The 25,646-nt window shown below is 47.3% G+C and overlaps 1 protein-coding gene across 8 annotated transcripts in view; it reads right to left on the reverse strand.

Moving 5' to 3' along the window:
• The window catches only part of CPPED1 (calcineurin like phosphoesterase domain containing 1), a 103,460-nt gene extending 83,812 nt beyond the window's left edge, over positions 1-19,648 (reverse strand). For all 8 annotated transcript variants that reach the window (XR_007459492.1, XR_007459490.1, XR_007459493.1 and 5 more), the window contains exons 1-2: positions 19,488-19,648; positions 650-868 (exon numbers count right to left, since the gene is read on the reverse strand). Coding sequence is in view for 4 of the 8 variants with exons in the window: in XM_049638272.1 (XP_049494229.1) it covers positions 650-868; positions 19,488-19,557 (289 nt within the window). In the remaining 4 variants the exon portion in view is untranslated. The remainder of the gene's footprint in view (positions 1-649; positions 869-19,487) is intronic.
• Between the last annotated feature and the right edge of the window lie 5,998 nt (positions 19,649-25,646).

Below are 25,646 nucleotides of genomic sequence, written 5' to 3' on the forward strand. Positions count from 1 at the left end.
TTCAGCTCAGGTCACGATCTCACAGTTTGTGGGTTCGAGTCCCATGTCGGGCTCTGTGTTGACAGCGTGGAGCCTGGAGCCTGCTTCAGATTCTGTGTCTCCCACTGTCTGTGTCCCTGTCCCACTTCTGCTTGCTCTCTCTCAAAAAAAAAAAATTAAAACATAAAAAAAGTTTTAATAAAAAATATAATAATAATAATAATAATAATAATAGTAATAATCCAGTTTATGTTAGATTTCTGTCACTTGCAAATGAAAAAGCACTAACAAATACAGGAGAAATTAAAGTGTCAGAAGAGGAGAAACAAGAGGAGAAGGTTACATTTATGGACATGGTATCTGGAAGCAGTTCAAGTTTGTCCCCTGGAAATAAAGGTGACACATGGGAATCTGTTCCATTTTTCATAGTAAGCTCAGATCATCAGAACTGTAGCTCTGCCTAATTACGGCGATCAATCTCGCCAAATTCTAAATATAAAATGAGCGTGCATTTTCTGATGTTCAAGGAGACTCCCTCCAATAGCCATGGAGGGAAGGAGTGGGCCATTCCTGAATAAAGACGTCTCTTCAAGAGAAATCTGTTCCTCTGCCCAAATGCACTCAGGACCAGAGGAAGCAGAGGAGGCCCCAGGCCCCGTGCAAGTCTTACCTGGCATGGCGTGGATGAGGTCCCCGCAGAGAACAAAGAATCTGGGTCTGGGCTTCAACTTGTTGACGGCCTGAACAGCTTGCTCAGTTAGACGGATCTCCTGCCCCCACTCATCACCGCCGCTGTCACAGTTCCCGGTGGACCAGGCCTTCATGAGCCCGAACTGTGGGTCTGCGCCTTGGATGAAGTAGAATGGGCCTTTCCATTCCCTTTCCTTTTCTTGTAAAAACGAAGGGGGCGGGGGAGGGAGAGGGAAGAAATATTATAAAATCTGTCAGGGAAAGCATCCAGGTTATCGTGCAAGTGGATACAATATTTTTCTTAAATTAAGTAGGTCATTTTAATAAGCTGCTGTTCAAACATACCATTTTCCTGTCATAGTCTAGAGGATTTTGATTTATACTAATTATGCCTGAGACCTGGTGATTCCCAAAGGCCAGGAAAAACCACGTGGGCAGCAACAGCCACCCAGCCAAGCTGTTTGTTTAAAACCAGCCGGCCAAGATGGAGCACAGAGGCACAACAGCATGCCGTATAGAGGATATTAACGTTCAATAATAGTTTTTTAATTAGAATTAAAAATACCAGAAATTGAAAGCTGCCAGAAGTATTATATTTAAATTACTAGGTGAAGTGCTTGCAAATCTTTTATGCCAGGCTTAATGGCACAATTTGCACTGTTTCGGGGGATGTGACAGAATTTTAATTATAAAACTTGGAGCTTGGAAGCTCTGGCGATCTGGCAGGAGATGCAGTGCCAGAAATGAAATCTCGAAATGAGTTAGTCAACGAGAAAAAAAGAAAAAAAAAATCGATGCTAACATTTCAAAGGCAGCACGATGCGGGCTTAAACGAGGTGTGAGGCTGGGGGGTGGGGGGGAAGCAGGGAGAAAGGAAGGAAGAGGGGATTCTTCATGTTCTTGGAAAGGGTGCTACGTCACCTGCACCAAAAGGATTAGGCTTGCCCTTCCTGCTGGTTCTGCTGATCCCAAGCTTCGTGGGCCACAGGTGCCCACCCTTATCAGACCAAAGAACTGCACTGGGCACCTGGTTTTGCGGAGCAGGAAGGGCCATTAGTGGGCATGGAATCCCTGTGGGTGTCCAGCTTTTCTTTTTCCTGGTGACAGCACCCTTTCCGCCCTTTCTTCAAACCAAACCTTACACGGTAGACCAGTGTTGAAAACCAGAGCTCCTGAGCCTGAGCTGGGTCCGAGCGCAGAGCAGCATGAAGAGCCCCAATCTGCAGCCCCTGTTTTTATCCTCTGAGGAGGCTGCGGCCCAGAGACGTGCCACAGCTTGCCTAACGGCCACTAGCGATCCGTGGCAGGGACAAAACGACCCCACCACCTTCAGACTGTTTTCTTCTTTTTAACAAATTAGTGTATCTTGCATGTGAACTGAGTAAGTGGCATTTCCTGTGGAAGTCATGAAGATATTACAACTTCCAAAAAATTCCTTAGAGCCAGTTCACATCTGTGGGTTCGGCACATTCATTTATTCGGTAAGTGTTCACCGAGAGTCAACTGTTTGCCAGGCCCCACACGTGGTGGCGACAATACACGTCTGGACCCAGACAGCCGAGCCCCCTGCTCTCCCGGGGCTCAGTCCGCACAAAGACGACGGACAAAGAAGTGAGCAGGGAAGGGAGCCAGAATGCCAGGACTAGGAAGGTGGCGTGAGAAGCAATGGCTAATTCCAACTGGGCACACAGGGAAGGCCTCTCTCTAACGTGCCACACCCGGGCTGTGATCTCAGTGGCAAAGCGCCAGTCCAACCTTTCCGAATTCCGCAGCCACCCTCCAGCCCACCTCACTGGCCTGCTGTCATCGTAGAGTAGACCTCCGGCGTTAGGCCACCCTTCCTCCTCAATTTCTTTACCAGAACTTAAAGACGCAAGCGTGCGAACTGCCCGCACTTACTTATAGAACAAACTGTGTGTGCAAAGTCACCCCACGAGTTCCGGACCTACAGCTCGGGTGGTTAACTGCTCGAGCAAGTCACAACCAACTTGAACTCCATCTGAACAAGGGCTGCATGAAGCCCTGGGGCATGCATCTCATTGCTAAGGATGGCTATCTGGCACTACAGCTGATGTGAACTTGTATTTATTGAGCCCTTACTACGTGCGGCAGAAAGACTCCAAGAAGGTCCCAAAGATCCCTGCGTTGTGACAGTCACGTCCCTGTGCAATCCCCTCGACTGTGACTTTGTTCTAATAAGCAGAACACAGCGATGGGATGTCCCTTCAGGGATTAGGTGATACCAAGATAGGGAAACAATCTAAATGTACCTCAATGGACGGACGGATAAATAAAATGTGGTATATATGTACGATGTGCTATTGTTCAGTCTTAAAAAAGAAGGAAATCCTGCCACTTGAAATAATATGGATGGACCTAGAGGGCATTATGCTAGCTGATATAAGTCAGCCAAAGAAAGACAAATACGGTCTGATCTCACTCATATGTGGCTTCTAATACAAACTCATAGAAGCAGAGAGTAGAATGGTGGACGCCAGGGGCTGAGGGTTAGGGGAAATGGGGGAGGTGATGGCCAAAGGGTACAAAGTTCTAGTTCGACAAGATAAAGAAGTTTTGTAGACATACTGCACAGCATCATGCCCTCAGCTAATAATACTGTACTATATACTTAAAATTTCCTACAAAGGTAGAATCTATGTGAAGTACTCTTAGCATACACACAAGTAATTAATAATAATAATAATAATAAAGGTAATAAAGCGGTTAAAGGTAATAAAAGGTAATAAAGGTAATAATAATAAAGGTAATTATAATAATAATAATAATAATAATAATAAAGATTATACAGGTTTTGGGAGGAGATGAGTATGTTTATGACCTTGATAGTAGTGATGGTTCCACAGATGTGTACTTATCCCCAAACTCTTGGGGACTGTTGTACACATTAAACATATACAGCTTTTTACAGGTCAACCATGCCTCAACAAAAATGGCTAAAAAGAGAGAGAGAGAGGGAGAGAGTGAGGGAGGGAGGGACAGAGAGAGGGAGGGAGAGACAGAGGGAGGGAGGCAGACAGAGAAGGGGAGACAGAGGGAGGGAGAGAGAGGGAGGGAGGCAGAAAGAGAAGAGGAGAGAGAGGGAGGGAGAGAGAGGGAGGGAGGGAGGGAGGGAGGGAGAGAGGGAGGGAGGGAGGGAGTAGGCTAGAAAAAGACCATGACTTCCATCTTGCTCATTCTCTCTCGCTCTCTCTCAGAGCCCTCGCCCTGCATGAAAAAGGCGGTCACACAGTGACTCGCCCTATGGAGAAGCCAACATAGTAAGGAACTGAGGCAACAGCCCATGGAGAACAGAGGCCCCCCATGCAACAACCCAAAGGAGTGGAATCCTGCGAATAAGCAAGTGAGTGAACTGGGAAAAAGGGATTCTCCCTTAGTCGGGCTGTCAGATGAGACCACAGCCCCAGCTGACACCATGCGTGAACGCTGGGGGAGACCCTGCTGCAGATGGATCCATTCGGCCGGGCAGTGCTCCGATTCCACATGGAAACTGTGAGAGGACAATGAAAATTTGTGGTTTCAAGCTGCCAAGTTTCAGGGACATCTGCTACAAAGTAGTAATAGATCCTGAGGGATCAGGCATTAAAGACACAGAGTCAGCAAGACTTGTCTTCAAGAGGTGAAGGCTGGGGTCGTGAAAAAAAAATGAGATTCCCATTTGTGTTTTAAAGTTAATTATTAGCATCAATCATTTATTTTCCTTGAAGAATAACCTTTTCACACTGAATGCTTTTAGCTACATTCCTGTTTCTGAGGCAGACTGCAGAGTTGTTTAAACTGGACAGATGAATCAGAACCAGATCAGGGAGGGGATCGTCACCCCAAGGCTGGTGCATAAACCAATATTCTGTAACCAACAGAATTTATAAACAGTTTTCTACAGCAAACGTCTTAACAAATATAGTTTCCTACAACAAAACAGTCATCATCTCAAAGGTCCTTGGAGATATTAGAACAAATCTTCCATTATTATTTGTTTACTTAGCAAAATCTTAGACTCTCAACTTTATGATGACAAGGTACAAAATAAATAGATCTGACCTGAAATGATGACAGCTCACTATGTAACAAGGTATAAATTTATAGCTCCCCCATCCCTCACCAGGGACAGGTTTTTATTACGAATCTGAATGCTTAACAACACTTGCCTTAAATGATGTGGCCGAAGTCTACAGTCACACCAAGGGGCGGGCACAGGTATCAGGTGACATCTACAAGAGCCAGAGAGAGCTTGCCACACCATCCCCTGCGGGGCAGAGGTCTGGCCCTGGCACAGTCCAGCTTCTCTCTTTAGACTCCCTGAAAACACTGTTCTGGCAGTTCGAGCCACAGAAGGTCAGATGTACTGAAATGCCTGATAGCCCCCCATGCCCCGAGAGGAGCACAAGTGCCGGAAGTGGAGGCTGAGGGAGAGAGAGAAGGTGCATATGACAGGAGAGCTCCATGAAGCATGCCACACTGGGCGTGAAAGGCAGGGCTGGGCCTACACCTCAGCATCAGCACCTGTGAACCTGCTGGAAAGAGCCTCTCAAGCCCATCCCAGGCCTACTGCCTACTGAGGCAGAGTGCATTTTAACAAATCTTCACGTGATCTGTATACAAATCCAACTTTGAGAAGCACTGACCTGTAACTAATAGGTTGAACTGCCTAAATGTGTTTGATCAGAAACAGGTGCAAAGTGATTTTTGTTTCCCTCTACTGAAATAATGGCTTGGGGGAATTATTATTGTTTTTGCATATTTTGCAATTCATTTTTAGGTCCCTGTCTGTGTCCAGCTCAGGTAATTTCCAAAATCGATAAAAGAATGTAGTCAGGGACCCTAACTGGGGAGTATGATAAGGCCAAGGTCAAATTTTGAGTATTTGTAGAATGAATGCATTAAAGAATAAAGCGACTTGATTAAACTAAGACCTCATACTTGACCTAGGTGGTACCAAACAAGACTATAATCTTCAGAAACATCTGACACAACCTTCTAGTAATGTCTATAGGGTACTTACTGTTAATACATCATAAAACATGTATGTATTTAACTAAAACACCTGAATATAAATAAGAATGTCCACGGGAAACTGAATTTTTTCAATGTTAATTTGTGTAACAAATTCGAAAAGCTGGTGTAGAAGCTGATGCTATTGTAACAAATGAGCACAGATGTAGTAGTCTGAAACCACACATTCATTATCTCAGTTTCTGTGGGTTGGGGTTCTAAGGCGGGGCTTAGCTGGGTCCTCTGCTCAGGGTCTCTCACAAGCTGCAATTATAGTGTCAGCCAGCAGGGAGGTCTCATGGGGAGACTCACACGGGGCAGGATCTGCTTCCAAGTGCACTTATGGGGCTGTCGACTAGATTCCTTGCTGGCTGTGGACCAGAAGCTACCCTCGGTTCCCTGCCAGGTGGGCCTCTCCAAGCTGGCAGCTGGTAACATGGAAACTTGTTTCATAAAGCCAGCAAGGGAGAGGGTCTGCCAGCAAAGGAAGTTATGTAACCTGGTGATGGAAGCGTTATTCCATCACTCTGCTGTGTTCTATTCATTATGATCAAGTTGCTAGGCCAGCCCACACTCAAGGACAGGGGATCACAGAGGCCACGAATACTAGCAGGTGGGGATCATTGGGACCATCTGAGAGTCTGTCTGCCACGGAGGGTGATACTGTACAGGGCCTAGCCTCCCATGACCACACGTTTACATCTGACCCTCCTGCACTGAGCTGTGTGAGCCCATTTACTGGAGTCCATCCCCGGGAGGCTGAAGGCTTACCTTATAGAAGCCATCCTTTGCCCACTAAAGTACTGGGAATTTTCAGTGTGGGAAGGACTTGCAGAATTACCAACCCCCTCATTTAACCAACAGGGGATACTGAGGCCTGGCTAGGAGTCTCAGTCATGGTTCAAGTTCAAGACCACACGCTTAATGAGCAGCAGCTTCTATTATCCAGGATCTCAGTGCTGTGGGGCTGGCTTGGAGAGGACAGAGCCAAAAAGGAGATGGAATGTATCCTGGGCTGCTGCAAGCTGTCCACCTCCATAAAGACATTTTTATCTCCAAAAAGTTTCCTTTGAATGGAACATCTTGGTAAATAAGAAAAGTGTACACAGAGATGATGCTGGCAGGCTTTTCCCCAGTAGGCCGTGGTGCTCACAGTTCCTGCCAGCAGCAGAGGGCTGATTCAGGGTACAGGCTAGAGCCCGGAACATCCATCTTCTATGGGATGCTAATTGGTGATTTTCTCCAGAGATGACAAACCCCGGGTCTCCGGATGCGGTCTGGCTAGCACATGTGTTTTGTTTGGCCCACGTAGTAGTTATAAAATTTTGAATGTGTCGCCAACATTTTAAATTCATGAGTTTCCTATAGATACCTGTTTTTCTGGATTCTCTTGGGAAATGTGGCCAAAGCAGGCCCAAGTGGAGTATGCTGACTGGCTGGGTGGAGCAGCAGTTGCCCATCAAAGGGGGTGTGTGCTCTGGAATTCACCATGGGCCACACTCAGTCCACACTTGGCCTGTATCTAGGGTAACTCTTCCATTTTGCTCAGAGGTACGGATGAGGAGACTCAGCAAGGTCAAGGTTAGGTAACTTAATCAAGCTCTAAGGAGGGCTGAGAGGCAGAACCGGGCCTATAGGGCCACAGAACCCTGACCTCGGGGCAGGTGGTCACACAGGTGAGATTATAGAGAAGACCTATGTAGCCAGAAGTGCCAAGGTCTGTCCAAACGATATGCCAGAAAAAAACAAGCTCTGAGTTACCATAATAAATAGGACCAGAGCCTAAACCAAATTACTTTTAAAATTTAGTTTTTAAAAATCTAAATTAATTTTTATTTTATATATACATATATTTTTAATGTTTACTTATTTTTGAGAGACAGAGAGAGAGCGCACAAGCAGGGAGGGGACATCCATCTTCTATGGGATGCTAATTGGTGTATGTTAAAAAGTCAGCTTTCATTAACAGCTGACAAATATGCCTGAAAGGTATAGTAAAAATGAGGGACAGGGAAACGGAAACGTATTGGCAGAGACAAACCCAAGACGACATTTAGTTCCCGGTGTTAAAAGTGCCAACTGCAGGGGCGCCTGGGTGGCGCAGTCGGTTAAGCGTCCGAATTCAGCCAGGTCACGATCTCGCGGTCCGTGAGTTCGAGCCCCGCGTCAGGCTCTGGGCTGATGGCTCGGAGCCTGGAGCCTGTTTCCGATTCTGTGTCTCCCTCTCTCTCTGCCCCTCCCCCGTTCATGCTCTGTCTCTCTCTGTCCCAAAAATAAATAAAAAAGGTTGAAAAAAAAAAAATTAAAAAAAAAAAAAAGTGCCAACTGCAAAGAGCATTTGCAGACTGAGTACCTTTCTGGTGGGATACTGGTGTGTAAACAGTCTCACACCAGCTGTCAGCACAGAGCTCAACGTGGGATTTGAACGCACAAACTGCGAGATCATGACCTGAGCTGAAGTCGGACACTTAACCGACTAAGCCGCCCAGGCGCCCCAAAAACATAAACTAATTTAAAAACACCTTCGTAAAGGAAAAACTGGCCTTAGGGAGAAATGTGCTTCAGCCGTTGTATACAGAGTATCAAGATTTGAGCACTTCCATAGGGGTGCCTGGGTGGCTCAGTGGGTTAAGCGTCTGACTTCAGCTCAGTCCATAATCTCACAGTCTGTGAGTTCGAGCCCCACATCGGTCTCTGTGCTGATAGCTCAGACCCCGGAGCCTGCCTCAGATTCTGTGTCTCCCTCTCTCTCTGCCCCTCCCCTGCTCACGCTCTGTCTCTCTCTGTCTCAAAAATAAATAAAAACATTTAAAAAAATTAAAAAAAAAAAGATTTGACCACTTCCTGATTCCTGATTTCTGCTAATTGATAGAGACTGTCACAGAAAACCGCCTTTCAACACTGAGGAATAAAAAGACAGTGGATTTGGGTGGTATTAAACTATAGACAGTAGAAGCCAGGGACTCTTCTCGAAGCATTACTGGGTGCAAAGCAACTGCACACATCGTAGAAACTTAAAGACCTTTAAAAACCCACACGATGCCTTACCACTAATCCTTCCTCTGAGACTGTTTACACACCAGTATCCCACCAGAAAGGTACTCAGTCTGCAAATGCTCTTTGCAGTTGGCACTTTTAACACCGGGAACTAAATGTCGTCTTGGGTTTGTCTCTGCCAATACGTTTCCGTTTCCCTGTCCCTCATTTTTACTATACCTTTCAGGCATATTTGTCAGCTGTTAATGAAAGCTGACTTTTTAACATACACCAAGAATTAGAAACTGCATTGATCCGTTCACCACTACCGGTTAATCAATGACTAACTGTAATAAATGCATCCCAAAAGCAAATGAATCACTATTTTCATCACCCTACCAGGAAAAGGCCTACACGAGGTGGTCATGCCGTTAATTAATAACCCAACACTGTAACAATCTGTGCTCTCCTGAGGTGCTACACCTGTTACTTCACAGGCAACTTAATTTTCATCAAGTGAAGTCTCATTTTCTAAATCTCATTTGCTTTTTGGGAGATCCTGGTTAAGAAGTCTGATGATTGTGACACCACATCGCTACACTCTAAGACTATTTAAAAGTCTGATGTCTGGGCTCCTGTTAACTTCTCGGACTCAGTATCATACACGAACTGGGCCCAGAGGGGCCACATTTCTCCATTTGACGAGAAAGCCATAGAACTCGCCAAAAGAGTGAGTAGAAAGTAGTATGTCTGCTTTCCTGGATACGTCCAAGCTTCTGGCTCGTGCCATCAGCACCTTACAGCACTCCCACAAGCAAATTCATCACCTTCCCTTCAAGACTGGCCTCTTACCCTGATGGCCCCGAGTTTGCCACCATGGTCCCCAGTCCACCTATCTAAAGATGAGACGGTCGGGTGTTACTGGGCCCTTGCAGCTGCCGGGTGGATGCACCCACATCTGCAGCGCTCCGCAGCACGTCCTTGACCTCCGCAGCCCTAGCACCTTGGGTCAGGGTCCACCACTCCCCCCGGGGCTGCCAGGACAGCTCTACGCAGTGCTTCCCGCGCTGACTGCCACTGCGACTCTTCCTAAAACAGTAACACTGATCACCAAGCTCCCTTGCTGAAGGGTCACTATGCTCCAACCCCCACAAGAAAAGGCCCACATTCGTGTTCCCTTCCCAGCATACTGTCAGCATGTATCACTGGGTCGCTGGCATGTGAGGGGCACTCAGTAAACAAACATTCAGTGAGGGGATAAATGAAGAGGTCGATGGATCCTCGTGCATTCTGGCTCAGACACTTAGGCTCAGACACTTTGGGTCACAGTGTGAGAGTCTCCCAGCCAAACTGCCCACTGCTCCCACTACACGGGTGGCTCTCACCCAGGGATGATTTTGATCCCCTGGGGGCATCTGGCATTCGGTGGAGGGAGTCCAGGGACACTGCTTGACATCCCACATTACATCGGTAGTCCGGCCTTAAGGCCAACACGCGGACATCCAGAAACCCGACACCAAACATGCCACAGGGTCTCTCTCCCCCCACCCCTGCCCCCGACAGACCCTCATCTGCTCCTCAAACACACGCCACACTGTCCCACTCCCTCCTGGGGCGATGCTCCCCTTCTACTAACCTTTCCGGCTAAGACTCCACCTCCCCTCCTGGCCCAGACCAAAGCCTACCTCCCTCCGCTGCAAAAGCAGGCACAGCTCTTCCGTCCCCCCGCCTTCAGCAGGTTGTCCTAGCGCCCGCTACGTGACAGGGGCCACACGGGTCGCTGGACACTCAGCTGTGAGCAAAGCCGCAGGTCCCATTCCTTAAGACTAACTTACACAGTAGCGGGGAGGTGCGCGGTCACGGAGAAGAGTGACTGCTAGGTGGGAGGGCTGTGGCTGGATGAAGCAGTGAGGCCACATGACAGCTGAGGTGTGAATGACGACCAGAGCCAGATGCAGGGTAGCTCTAGGCACACACCCCAGGCAAGGACAGGCCCTGACACCAGGGGCAGATGTGAACGGAGGGCAGAGGACCGATCACACCAAGACATGTGGGCATGGGCAAGGGCGTAAAGCCTAGGTGCCACTCGGGCCTCCACCTCCCAAAGCCCTCACCTGGTGCCAGCATAGCCTAGACTCGGAGGCCTGTGTGCCAGGCTCAAACCTCTTTTCCACCCTCTACCACCCATGTCGCATGATGCAAGTTCTTAACCTCTCGGGGCCTTGGTTTCCTCACCCGTAAAGAATACCACTCCTACCTCAAAAGGGCTGTTGGGAAGAATCAGGGAGTTAATACATGTAAAGCATTTGCGCTAGGCACACAGTAAGCAGTCAGGGGTGAGCTTGTGTTATCACGACTGTTATTCTTGGTAACTCCTACCCTTGTCTTAGTGGAGACAAAACCAACAAAATCCTACCCATCCCTTTACCCCCCACAGCACATAGTGGGGCACAGAAAATATCTGATGATACAGATACACACACACACACACACACACACAATTACATGCTTTGGTCTTAACATCCTGTCCTCCACATACTGGAGATACTGCTTTGGTTATAAAACAGCAAAGATGGGCAGCTTTACAGCTGTCTGGAGGCTTTCTGGCTAAAGAGCAAATGCCAACGAAATGCAATTTTTACAGTTTCTCATGGTAGCCATCTGCACAGTGAATCACAACCTAAATGTCTTCAGCAACACCCCTCATCTTCTCTGAGGATTAATCTTATTTCAGCGGTTACAAACAAACAACAACAACAACAACAACAACAACACAATAGGAGAAAAGCAATCTTTACCACCTCGGGACTCTTTCTGGCTTAGCAACCCAAATGTCCCAACTGGAAGCCTGCCAGGACTTACACCCCATTTAATAGCGTCATCCCTCAGTGGTTGTCCGGGGCTGGAGTGGGGGGTTAGGGTGAGAGCTAAGGGGTGTGGGGTTTCTTTCTGGGGTGATAAAAATGTTCCAAAATCGACTGTGGCGATGGTTACACAACTCTTTTGAACAGACTAAGAGCCATTGGATTGTACACTGTAGAAGGGTGAACCGTATGGTATGTGAAGCTATTAAAAATAATGGTGCCCTTCGGGGCTCCCTCTTCCCCCAAATAATTAACTGTGACAGCCACATCCTCAGAGTCTCCATATGACTTTTCCTAAGCAGCAAGGTGAATTTATCCAACCTCTCTTTGTTTTGCCTAAATGCATTCAAAGGTACTTTGTGAGACACACAAAAGCTTCTGAGTCATAGCTTGGCTGCCACATTTGCCATTTGGGGATAAAGGACCTGGCAAAATCTTTATCTGCAACCCTTCAGAGAAGTAAAAAGGCAGACAGGCCAGGACTCCTTGGCCAGGTGGCTTTCGGCATCACTGGCTTTGGCCGATGCTGTTCCGGCCAACGGCTAAAGGGGGGAAAGGCATTTCCCGAACCTCCCCCCTTTTCCAAAGCAGAACCCCATTTGGAGTTTGCCTTTTGGGGGTGGGTGTTTGCTAGGACTTGCTTCCTACCATCACCCATGTTCCCCTGCCAAGCGGGCAGGCGGCCGCTGGCCCGGGTGGTGCTTCGGGGAGAAGTGGCAGAAGGCGCTGTCTCTGGGCCGAAGTGCCCTGCGGGCACAAGGCTGGGCAAACAGAGGCTCTGGATGCAGAAGGCAAGCCTTCCTCAGGGCAGACGCAGCCCCGAGAGGGCGCCCACCGGTAACAAGAACCTCCTTTAACAGACACTTTTGAGCAGCACACAAACCTCAGGGCCACGTAGGGTGGTTTGCAAGGGATCCTCTTGATTTGGTTCTTTGGTTTCTACTTTGTCCAGAGGATACATGCTGGAAGCAATGGGTTAGGCAGACACAGGAACGTGATCAAAGGGATAGTGTATTCGTTCATATTTACTCATTTATTTATATAACAAACGGCCAGTAAGTGGCCACCACTCCTAACACTATCCTAGGTCTGGGCCTCCTGCCCTCCGGGAATTATCATCTAGAGGCATGAAAAGACATGAAAGTCACAGGAATAAATACACAACTATTAAGTTGTAATAAGTGTGGTAAAGGAAAAGAATGAGGGAAGGGGAGTAACAGGGCCCTAACTGAAAATGGTAGGATCAGCACGGGTTTCTTTTAAAACGGTACATGAAGAGGGGCACCTGGGTGGCTCAGTCAGTTGAGTGTCCGACTTTGGCTCAGGTCATGGTCTCACAGTTCATGAGTTCGAGCCCCACGGTGGGTCCTGGGCTGGCAACTCGGAGCCTGGAGCCTGCTTCCAATTCTGTGTCTCCCTCTCTCCCTGCCCCTCACCGACTCATGCTCTGTCTCTCTTTCTCTCTCTCAAAAATAAACATTAAAAAAACAAAAAATGGTACATGATGAACAAGAGGCCGGAGAGAGAGGAAGAGAGGGACAGGGAAAAGTCATGTCAAGGGATGATGGGCCCAATTTTTGTTTCAAAGAGATGGCTCCGAATGCTGTACAGGGAATGGACTATTGGGGCACGAGGGGAGGCAGAAGGCTGCTGGAGGCGTCCGGGGAGAGATGTGGGTGGCTGGGGGTCACAGTGCTGGGAGCTGGGAAGGGAACGGATGAACAAAACCAAGGTGAGCAGGGGCAGGGCTTTGAAGAGAAGGGGAGAAGGAGAGGTCAGCAATGACGCCTAGGCTTCTGACTGCAGGGGACTTGGGGGAAGACTGGAGAAGGAGCAGACTGGGCAGGAGACGGAGAGTTGTGGCCTATTCTAGTATGTTCTGGGGGCAAGGCCAAAGGGCCAGCAGCCAGAAGAGCTGTGTTCCCTTCTCGGACCTCCCAACTCCTAGTTTAGGACCTGAAATCACCAAAGTGTCTCAGCGCCCGCCCTCATGCAAACGAAGCCAATGCACATATCATCACAGCTGCATCTTAGACAGTTCTGGCCAACACTCTGCCTTCGTTTTACAAACGAGAACCTACAACATTAGTGTGACTATGTTTTTGTTGTTGTTGTTCTTGTTCTTTTAAACAAGAGTACTCAGAGGCTTTGGGCATTCTTTCACTCAACCGGTATTTCCTGATTGGCTGGCTGCATATCCGACCGGGTTCTAAGAGCAGCTAATAGCAGTTCTCGGGCTCCTGGAGCCTCCGGATGCCAGGACCCCATGCTATTGCCTGTAACTAATTGCAGGGCTTGGCAAAGTTAAAAATCATATGCTTCACAAATATAAAAAGCTGCCAGTTAGTCCTCTCTGGGAAACAGACGCTCTCTTAACAAACCTCCAGATTTACCAACACTCTGCATGCCCTCTGCAAAGGCGTGGACTGTCAACCAATGTCCCTGAAGAAGCCGGCTCCATGTGTCCATCAGGCGCTTGTCCCCAAACCCGTTCATGCTAATGCTTATTTTTAAGTCACTCAACTAAACATGTAAACCAGAGAAGTATGAATCGTAAAAAGGGTTGTTTCTAATAAAGCTAGGACAGATGCTTTGGGAAGACCCCAGTAAAAGGCAAGCTGGTGAAAATAAAGCACTATTCAATTAGGTGTTGTGCAGAGAAGTCTAAAAGATTAGAGGGAAAAGAAAGTATAAACCTAGAAGAATTCTTCACTCAGAGTGCTTTCTTTCCAAGTGATTTTTAACTGACTACTCCACTGGAAAAAACCCAAACTGGAAAAGATTCATTATGGGTGTTGTTTATGCAAGAAAGGCTCCATGGCAGGCCCATCTGTAAACCCATACTCCAAGACAAGTCCTTGGCCCGACCTCAAAAGAATGGTAAATGGATGTACATTTATAGTTTACATTAAAAGGAAACGTTAAAAGAATGTATAATTTTTTTAATTCCCTGTTTAGCTATTTTTTTCTATTCATTGACCAATTATGAGGTTTCTACTGTAGTAAAAAAAAAATAAAAGGAAATTTTCTAATAATTAGACACTTCCCCACACCATACATAAAAATTAATTCAGTATGAACCCAGACATCATTGTACAAGCTTTAACTAGAATACTCTTAGAGAAAACACAGAAGTAAATCTTCATGATTTGGGCTTAGGCAAAGGTTTCTTAGGACATCAAAAACACAAGTGATAACAAAAGAGTTGATAATTTGGACTTCATCAAAATTAAAAATTCTGGTGCTGCACAGGATATCATAAAGCAAGTGAAAGGAGGATCCACAGAATGGGAGAAAATATTTGCAAATCATGGACTGGGTAAGGGGTCTGTATTCAGTATATATAAAGAATGCTTACAACTCAATAAAAACACAACCCAATTAAAACTGGGCCAAAGGGCGGGATGGGGGGCGTGGGAAATAGGGCAAAGGATCTGAAAAGATATTTCTTCAAAGAAAGACTGTGGCCAGTCAGCATGTGAAATGTTCAACATCATTAGCCATTAGGAAAATGCAAACCAACATCACAATGAAATACCAATTCATACCCATATGGTTGGTGACAATCAAAAACACAGATGATGACAAGTGTTGGCAAGGATATGGAGAATATGAACCCATATACCTTAGCAGTGGCAATGCAAAATGGTGCAGGTGCTTTGTAAAACAGTTTGGAAGTTCCTCAAAATGTCAAACGTAGTTACTTATATGACCCAGCAATTCCAATCTTCAGTATCTACCCAAGAGAAATGAAATCTATGTCCATACAAAGATTTGTATGTGGACGTTCATATCAGCTGTATTTATAACAGCCAGCGGCCAAACTGGGGAATGTCAGTCAGTGTCCAAATGCTCATCAATGGGTGAATGGATAAACATGATGTGGTTTCTCCATACAACGGAATACCATTCAGTAAAAAGGAACAAAGTACTGATACGCTTGAAAAAATTATGCTAAGGGAAAGAAGCCAGTCACAAAAGACCACAGATTTTATGATGCCATTTATATGAAATGTCCAGAAAAGGCAAAGCGATGGAGGTAAATTAGTAGTTTCCGGTGCACCAAGTGGAAATAGGAAAAGACTGCAAACGGCCAAAAAGTTTTTTGGGGGTAGATACTAAACTCCTGACACCATACCACTCTACAGATTTATTAAAAACCGCTGAACTGTGAACTTAAAATGAGTGAATGTTATGGTACCTCAATAAAGTTATTACAAAAAATAGGAAGGCACTCAAAAATAAAAGTTCATTTATCTCTTGGAAGTGTTATGGTGTGAACATTTTATAAACTAATTTTGACTGATGATAATATCGAGGAGGGGATAATCAAAATTCTTCTTTTAGTCACAGGAGTCCTTCTCAAATAAGAGATAACTGGTTTGGCCTAACTGTGTGACATCGTTAAAAGCATTTATTTCAGGTTCTTCATTGATGTTAGAATTTTTCAAACCACAATATTTTCAGCCCCATTGAGACCTAGATAAACATGTTGTCCAGAGAGGAGTTCTTAGGTGAGATCTGCAAGGCATGGGGTACGTTATTTTTTGGCAGATTCCATTTATTTTCTGCCCCGTGAGAAAGGGACCGAGAAATATTCAGGATTAGTGAATACGGTCGGCTCCTCTGAAACAGCTACAAGTGTAAAATATGTAGGGACATGATCTTTCTAAGAAAACCACCAAACAGCCCTATTCTCTAAGAGGGAACATATTGTGGTGGTAAAATGAACTGGGGAAAAAAAAGAAAAAACACTTTAGGACCCTGAAAACAAATAGATATAGGTAATTTGTAAACCCATTTTATCTTGACAGTTCTCACTTTTAGAATTTTTTTCAACACAGATGTCGTAAATTTCTCAGAAAAACAATTATTTGCTAGGAGATAGTAGTCTTAATTAGGATGTGTCAAGGAAATATAATTATCAATTTGCCTAATCAAGATGAATATGTGAACATGCCTGAGGAATGGGAACCTTCTGCAACGAGACATGTACAATGTACTTTTTACGAACATCTGTCGACGGAGCCTAGCAGATCACGAATGCCGCCACTCACAGAAACCACCAGGGAGGAAATGGTCTTAAGGTGCTTACCACAGACGTCATGTTCGTCTGTGGTTCGTCTGTGGTTCCCCCTGATTCTTATCTTGAATCCTAAACCCCAATGGGACGATACGCGGAGGTGGGGAGCCACAGGTCACCTTAGGGAGCCAGGAGGTCACCGCGATGAGATGAATGCCTTCTGAAAGAGACCCCGGAGTGCTCCTTCCCCACTTCTACCATGTGAGGGCACAAGAAGACGGCCTAGGGACCGGGTGGTTGGCCCCCACACTCGGATCCTGATCTCTGGACTTTCAGCCTCCAGAACCGTGGGGAGTAAGTGTCTGTTGTTGACCAGCCGCCTAGTCTACGGGCTTTGTTATGACAGCCTGAATGGACTCAGCCGGCACTCTTCCACTTACCTGCCAGGTTCCACTAGAGAAATAAACTGTTTAGCTAATGCTGGAGGGGACTTCGAGGAGCGAGTATGAGGGTGATCAGGGCTGCGATTTCAGGCAGCGTGGCTCGAGTTAACCAAACTTCTTTCACAGGGACGGTATATTTTGGCAAGAGACCGGGAAAAGCCAGTTCCTTCCCTTTCTCTTCCCGGCCTGCCTCTGGAACAATCCTACCAGCTTGAGGCTCTATATTCCCACAGAGTCTGGAACGGCACGGGACCCACGAAAAGCATCCCTCGAAGTTGCTAGCAAGGCTAGCAGGAAATGAGGACTCGAGGAAAACTCAGTAAAAGCAATGGAGGCACCTTGGGGGTGGACTAGGGGTCCAGCACCCAGTGAAGTGAACCCACAAGACTGGGCGTTCCAAGCCCAACCCTCTAAGGCCAGGCCTCTGAAAGCCCTGCGCTAAATGGCCCACACTGAGCATGCCCACTGGTGCTAAGGGAAGCCCAGGGTCATTCTCCTTCTTCCTACCTCAGCAAGGTAAGTATCCTGTCATTTTCTCTTCTAAGGCTTTCTCTCCTCACCTCCCCATTCTTGTCCAGGTCAACGACTCTCTTGTTCTCCGTACCCACTATGGCAGGACCGGTGGGTCAGTCAGCTTTGACATCTGAGTATCCCCACAATCTCCGTCAGAAATCCACCCCCATCACATGCACCTCCAGCTACCACAATAAATCCAAAGTGAACAACGTGCTGCTATGGAAATGCTGCTGCGAGACGAGTTCTTGGGCTCCAGCTTGCAATCAGATTGCGCCCCAAGTTCCTCACAAACACAAATTCTTTTCAGACCCTTCTTTCCAAAATGGAAATCTGATCACGTGTGCTTGTTTCTGAAACACATGCAGCTGAAACCTCGTTGATGCGTTGTTAGGTAAAGACAAAACTCCTCAATTACTCACCACCCATCCTCCAGCCTCACGGACCACCGCATCCCCACCCCCACCCTTCCCTTTCCCCACCGAGCCAAGCCACAAACTTTCACACTTGTTCTACCCGTGATACACAGCGGTCTTTTCCTCCCTTTGTGGCCCTGCCGTCCCATACTCATCCTTCTGCAGAGAACACACCCCTGCCTCAGGGAAGACACTCCACAATATGCCCAGCAGCAGAATGGATAAAATAGGCAATATATCCATTGGAATACTGCCCAGGAAGAAAACGAGTGAACTGGAGCTACTTCTATCAAAACAGATAAATCTCAAAACCCTCTAGCTGGGCGAAAAAAGGTATATTAAAATATTTAGAGAATGGGCACTATAGCAGATTGTATTTTCCCCAAATCCACCAAACTTCTATCTCCAGCCCCACACACCCTTCCAGAACCTTGCCACTCCCCACCAAGAGCTGCAAAGAAAGAAAAGAACAAGGTCTTAGGACAGAGAACTTCAGCAGGAACCTACTTTACGTAGGGTGGCCAGGGGAAAAAATCTGACTAGAGGAAGTGACTGAATTTTAAAACAGGGGCTGAAGGCTGAGAACAGACCAGGCCCAGCGGCCTGGCTATTCATCAGCTATGGGAGCGGAGGACAGAAAGGCCTTCAAGAAAACGAGTGAGGCAAGAGAAGCGGGCAAAAGGCCACACGACAAGCACGAATCAAGGAAGGGGAGCACAGGCTAAATCATGCAGGGCATCTGGGGTGACGTCCCCGGGGTTACAAAACTGGTGAGTGCCGTGGGAGGGATTCTTGACTGCGGGGCCGCAAAAAGCCAGAGAGGACCAAGACACCAGGAACAAACCTCCCTCTCGCCTTATGCCTCCAGGGCTCACATTCACTTAGCACCTAGGCTGTGTCGGGCACTGAGTTATAAAAATACTTTCAACTTATTAGCGCTTCCCCAAAAAAGTTTGTTTTTCGTAATCCATTTTTACAGCGAGGCTGATTATCTAAATCCAAACTCCAAACACTTAATTTGACACGTCGCCGGGCTGCACTCCCGCTTTGCAATGGGCGGGCGCAATACACAATCTGGTGGATGACCCCTATTGCAGGAAGAAACCGGGATTGTGGAGTATAAAATGCACCGTGGCGAACCACCACAATGAAAATAACCGCATCTGACACGCACCGGGCGCCTATGAGCGCCACACGTAAGATCACGGTTACGATTCCCGGCTTGCAGGTGGGGAAACTGAGGCCAAGGCTTGCGGAGTAACGTGGGCGAGGCAGGACTGAAACCCCCCCGCTCCTGTGAAGCACGCTTTGCCGCTTTACTCCATCTCCTCCTCTCTCAGGGAAGTCAGGTCAAGGCCAGCGGAGGCCCCAGAGCCCGGACACCCCGTCTCTCAACAGCGCCCCTCGAAGCCCCGAGGGCGGGCGGTGAGGCCGCTACTGCGGTCCCCAGCCTCCGGGTGCAGCCCCCGAAGCGGTCCGGCTGGAGGCGCGCGCGCCCAAACCGACGGTTCCCCCGACGCAAGGTTCCGCAGCCTTGAAGTCATCCCCTCCCCGGGCGAAAGGCCGGCAGTACCTGAGGGAAACGCGTCCAGGGTCCTGCCCCGGGCTCTGCGGAAAACACCCCCCGCCTCCGCAGCCGACATGGCGAGCGAGTTTCCGGCTTCCCCTGAGTACCCAGGGTGGGAGGCAGCGGCACCGCGCGGCACAGCCCAACCACCGGGCCCGTGGTGCCCCGCTGGGGGCGGCGCCCTTTGCTCAGTGCGGGGCGGGAGGGCGGTTGCGCTGGGCTCCGCCGCTCGGGGCGCCGCTAGTGCTGCCTGAGCGGGGCGGAAGCGTGAGCGGCCCCTCTGGGATCGACTGGGGCGCCTGGCGAGTGGGGGCGCCTAGACTGAGGCCTGCGTGCATGCGCAGAGGGGGTGCTCCCGGGCTCTGGCAGGAGGCAGTGGGGCGGGGAGTGGGAGAGGGGAAGGGGATCCTTCCTTTCTGTAAACATTGCTCGTTTCTCAAATAAAAGTACAGGGCGTCCAGTTAGTTGGGATTTCGGGCAAACAACGAATGATTGTTCAGTATAAGTATATCCCATGCAATATTTGGGAGATACTTACACTCACATTTTTTCGTGGTTTATCTGAAATTCCAGTTATCTGTGCTCCTGTATTTTATCCCGCAACTCTAGCTTGAGGCCGGAGGAGGTGGGCCCCGTCTGAGGACAGTCCTTCAAGCCACCAACTGTGATCTAGGACACCTGATCATGAGACATTCTAGGTTCCATGTCGTCTTCACTATCATCCTGTGAATGTCATCATCGCTCGTTTAATCTGAGCACCAGCGCCAGGAGATGGTGCTGCCTTTAGCTGCGTTTGTTGGAAGAGGAAACTGATGCTCAGAGAGGTGGAACAGTTGGCACAAGGTGACACATCTGGAAAAGTAGTGGAGCTGCCTCCGATTCAAAATAGGATCCGTCCGGCAAAAACAAAAAACAAAACAAAAAGAAAAGGCCTTTGCACTAAATACTTTAAGCCAGTGTTTGTGGAAGTTGCTGTGAACACATTCCAGGAGAATTTCCACCTACTGAATCCAAATCTCTAAGAGAAGGGTTTTTAACTCCCTGACAGTGTGGAGAACAAAGGCAAAAGAAATGGAGAAAAAACTTAAATCTCCCTGCAACTTGCAGCCCATTGACAAGTCCTTGGGACAGGCAGAGTGACCTTCCTTTATCCCTACCCGCCCCCCCATCCCCCGCAAGATATATGTTAGCAATCATCCTCCAAGCATATGACCCAATGACATACATGTGAAGGGTCTCATGACTAAGGTTTCACTAGACAGTAGTAAATGCCGTTATCTTAACAGCAGCTAGCCACTCAAGGTCCTGGAAGCCTTTCTGCCAAATTACTTAGAGACTCAGGCTATCCCTAAACCCCTTCCAACTTGAAAGTATGTTAACAGTCACCCCTCACAACCCCAGTGCTGCTCTTTCTGCGCATGAGTCCTGTCCCGGTGCTTTAATAAAACCTCCTTTTTTGCACCAAAGATGTCTCAAGAATTCTTTATTGACTGTTCACTCCTGGACCCCAACATATATCACCTAAGGAATTCTTTTCATTTGCCAAGTTTGGGAAATTCTTTTAACTAGCTGCCTACATCTGAAGCACTCTTTGGGTCACAAAACTGACCGGGACAACTTTTCCTCCAATCTCAGACAAAAGTTTTAATAGCAAATGGTAAGTACTCGATGTATGTTAGGCATTATCATAATCATTATTATTAATCGCCATGTCTCTACTGCCTGCATACAGTCTGGCCCAGCGGAGGATTTTCAGGAAGCATGCAAGAGGTTATGACTAGATGCAAATTAAAAGTCCCAGTGGTGGCCTCAAGGCCCTGCAAGTTACAGCCCTTGCCTACCCCTCATCCACTAAGGGTCCTGTTTCAGTTCCTTACACATGCAAAACCAGTTCCTTTTTTGGCACATGCAATTCCTTCTGCTTAGAAGGCATGCGTCCATTTAAACATCAAGGCCTCTGCTTAAATCACACTTCCAAGAAGAAGCCTTACCCCCACGCATGCACGCACTCTTCCTATCTAAACCAGGTCTCCCTCATTCTTTTTAGTACCCTCCGTTATTGTCTCTCCTAGCCCTTGTCATAGTGGGTGCTGTCACCACGCATGATCATTAGTTGCCAATATAATGATTTGTTTCAGGTGTAATTATTTGTTCCCTGACGTTTTCCCCAGCTTGACTGTTAAGGTCCACCAGGGTGGCTACCTTGACAGTCTAGCTCACCAAGTGGGGGTGTTCTTGAGGCATAGACACTCTGATGGCGGCTGCATGAATAAATGGATTATAAATATCTTGGCAACATAACCCTGACTTGAACCTGGGCAGTGGTTGGGCGTAGCTCTGTTGGTAGTGATGAGTGACCTCAGAACTACATCGTCACGCCAGATAAGGGTAATGGCTACAACTAGGGTCACCCGGGTGGCTCAGTGGGTTAAGCTTCTGACTTCAGCTCAAGTCATGATCTCATGGTCTGTGAGTTTGAGCCCCGCGTCGGGCCCTGTGCTGACAGCGTGGAGCCTGGAAGCTGCTTTTGATTCCGTGTCTTCCTCTCTCTCTGCTCCTCCCCTGCTCGTGCTCTGTCTCTCAAAAATAAATAAACATTAAAAAAATAATAATAATGGTTACAACTAAACCTGCCCACCGCTGAGTCCCAGTAGCCTCTTAGCTCATTGCCTGCCCAGTCCTCTCCTAATCACTATACTGGCCAGGGGTTCTATCTCTTCTGACCATGCTCCTCCAGCTCATACCCTCCTCTGTTCAGCTGTCTGCCTGGCAGGTGAGAGGAGGCAGAGAGGCAGCAAGAGAAGAGCATATTCCTGAGCAGCAGGACTTATTCTGCTGAACCTGTCCAGCCCACTTCCTGGCTCTGCAACCTTGAGCAAGTCATGTGATGCTTCTGAGCTTCAGCATCTGCATTTAAAATTATAATCATAGCACCAACCTCATATGCATTTGTGAGAAGTCAATGCAGCTCTGGGCAGTTTCTGGAACATACTAGGTGCTTCATACATTCTTTTTCTGAGTCGATATTTTTATTGTTGTTGTTAGACTACCCTTCAACTCATTCTGTTCTAGTTGAAATTCTCTTTGAGGACTGGGCATTCAGGAGTCACCTCTTATATCAGTCAGGTACCATGTCTTAGCAAATAACCAAAAATCAGTTCAAATTGGTTTAATCAGAAAAGAAATCCACTGGCCTATATAAATAAAAACCCTACAGCAGCTTCAGATGAGGTTTGATCAAGCTGCTCATATGCTGTTATAAGAATCCAACTTCTCTCCACTTACCCTCTCTGCCTTTTGTAATTTTGGCTTTATCTGCAGTCCCCATGCAGAGAACTCTTTCCCATCCCTTGAAAGTTCCAGGCTCCCCCTTCACAGGAGCATAATGGTTACAACAGTTCCAGACCACACTCTCATGAGACACATCTAGGGAGAAGAAAAATCTCTTTTTCTCAGAAGCCCCCAGGAAACATCCCTTTGCATCGCTGCAGTGCCAGTGGGAATATGTATTCCTTTCTGAAAGTCAGAAGATAAATGGCAGGTTTAGAATGACTGAAGGCATAAGGGCCATCCTTATGGAGAAGGAGTCGTATCAATGTCACTCAAACCACCTGCCTGAGGATTAAGAGCATAATTCTCTTCAGATGAGATCTGGACACACCTATTGCCCTGATAAAGGTGGAGTGGCTAATTGTTTTTAAGCGCCAGTAGAGAATGCACTGGATTCCCCATGCACAAGTGAGGGGTGGGAGTGAGGGGAGGGAGAGCATATCAGCTAGTGACTACCATGCCTCCTTCCCACCCTTTAAAAACTGCTCAATCACAGCCTCCCTCCATGAAGTAAGGAGAACAATTTGCCTTAACACTCAAAGGCCCGAGGCTGCTGAGCTTTTATAGTTCTTCCATCCACTTTTTAAAGAGCCTCGGTCTCCTCCTCACTGTCAGGCTGTGAGCTGTCACTTCTCACTGTTTCTGGAATCTGCCGGTAGCCAAGTCCTCACTCTACCACCTTCTCTTGTTTCTTGTCTGCCCAGGTGTGCGAATCCAGATGACAAAGGTTGTTAGGATTCAGAGCCGGACTGGTTTATGGATTTGAGCCGGTAGGCTTGCATCAGAGCTCAGTGCCTCATTTAGAGAAAAGTGCTCGGGGTTGACTTTAATGGATGTAGTCATTCCTGGTTGGACTGTGTGACAGTGTTATGTCACATTGGCTGGCCCCCAAACCTTATTCTGGATGGTTGGGGTTTTTTTGTTTGCTTGTTTGTTTGGTTGGTTGGTTTTTTGTTTTTTTGTGATACTCTTCTTTAGATAAGATTTACATTTAAATCAGTGGACTTTGAGGAATGCACGTTGGGCTCCATAATGTGGGTGGGCCTTGTCTAATCAGTTGAAGATCTGAATAGAACAAATGAATGATTCCTCAAGCATGAAGGTAGTCAGCCAGCAGATGGCCTTTGGATTTCAACTGTGGCACGGCTCTTCCTGGTTCTCCAGCTTGCCGGCTCACCTTGCAGATTTTGGCCTCCATAACTGTGTGAGCCAATTCCTTAAAATAAATCTCTTTCTATATATCTACACATCTTTGCTTCTGTTCCTCCAGAGAACCCTGACTCACACAGCTTGTCAGAGGCCTTTTTTGGAAGTGTTGAAGTCCCAGAGTGAGGCTTTAATTCAGGTTGGTATCATCATCCTAGAAGGAAGGATACTATCCTGATGCACCATTTTCGATACATGGAAACCTGAGACACAATATAATGACTCAGCAACGTGGGTGTCAGATGCCTCTCACCTTTACCCACTCCTGACCCTTCAGCTGGGACTCAGGAATGATGGACCAGGGATGGGGTCAAGGAAAAGGGCAGTCGAGGGGGATGTCAGTTTTTTACATTTGATTGTCTTTTAAGAACTGAAAATAAATAACTTGGACCAGGTCAACATGGCATGAGTACTTCAGACCCCAAAAGTCAGTGGTTTGGGTTTTTTATTTTTAATTTATTGACTTCACTGATATTGCCATAGGCTTGGTATTAATAGGACCTCCATAATCTCCCCCTTCCCAAGGCGTTAGAGGATTTCAGAAATGTTTCAGGCGTGCTCATGTTCTCCCGTGTCAAAGTTAAATCATGTCCTTGAGACCTTTTAGACATCGTTGCAATCTCTTGGGTGAGCTGCATAGCTTACAGATTGTGTTTTCATTATTAGAAACAAAATGTAACTGTTATGCATGATGCTGTGTATAATTATCTTTTATGAGTGTCTGCCAAGCCCTTACACGCGTTTTCTCTATTATCCCTCAAACAAAATAAAGTTACACCTCATTAAAAATTTTTTTTAATGTTTTATTTTTGAGAGAGAGAGAGAGACAGGGGGTGAGCAGGGGAGTGGGGGGGGGGGGGGGTAGATATAGACTATGAAGTAGGCTCCAGGCTCTAGGCTGTCACCACAGAGCCTGACGCAGGGCTCGAACTCATGAACCGCAAGATCATAACCTGAGCTGTAGTCAGAAGCTTAACTGACTGAGGCACCCAGGCGTCCCAAGTTTCACCTCGTTTTAAAACTGGGACTAGGGAGTCTCGAGGAAGCCAAGGAATTGTGCCTGAGTCACCCTGCCACTTACCAAACCAGCAAAGCCCACATCCCCTCTCTTCACCCTCTTTCTGCCTCTCCGGGCCAATTTCCAGATTTGTTAGGTGCTGGGTCTCCTTGCTGCCTACCACCTGGTTTTAAGAGTTTCTTAAGTCTTTGAAAACGTGCCCCTTTGGATGCAATCATTTAGGCTATTCAGTGACATGACCTGAATTCAAGGTCCTTCTACTTACCAGCTCTGTGACCTTAGGCAATTCACTTAACCTCTCTGAGCTACGTTTCCCTCACCTGCACGGTGAGCGTCATCATGTTTACCTACAGAGTGGTTGGCAGGATTCGGTGACGTAGCATATTTAATGTACGTCTCACCACACATAATAATTGCTCAATAAATAGCTTGTGGCTGTTATCCTCTCAGATTAGACTTCCCCGGGTGACGGGGCACGGAGGCGGGGCTTGTGCACGGAGGCGGGGCTTCCTGACGTTTAGAGCCTGGGGATGAAGAATGTGAGTTGTATCGCCAGCCCCAGTGAAGGCCCACCGGGCAGAACTCGTCACATACCCTGTTTCTTCAGATTG

This window comes from Panthera uncia, chromosome E3 (genome assembly GCF_023721935.1).
Source record: "Panthera uncia isolate 11264 chromosome E3, Puncia_PCG_1.0, whole genome shotgun sequence".
In the NCBI taxonomy this organism is placed as follows: Eukaryota; Metazoa; Chordata; class Mammalia; order Carnivora; family Felidae; genus Panthera; species Panthera uncia.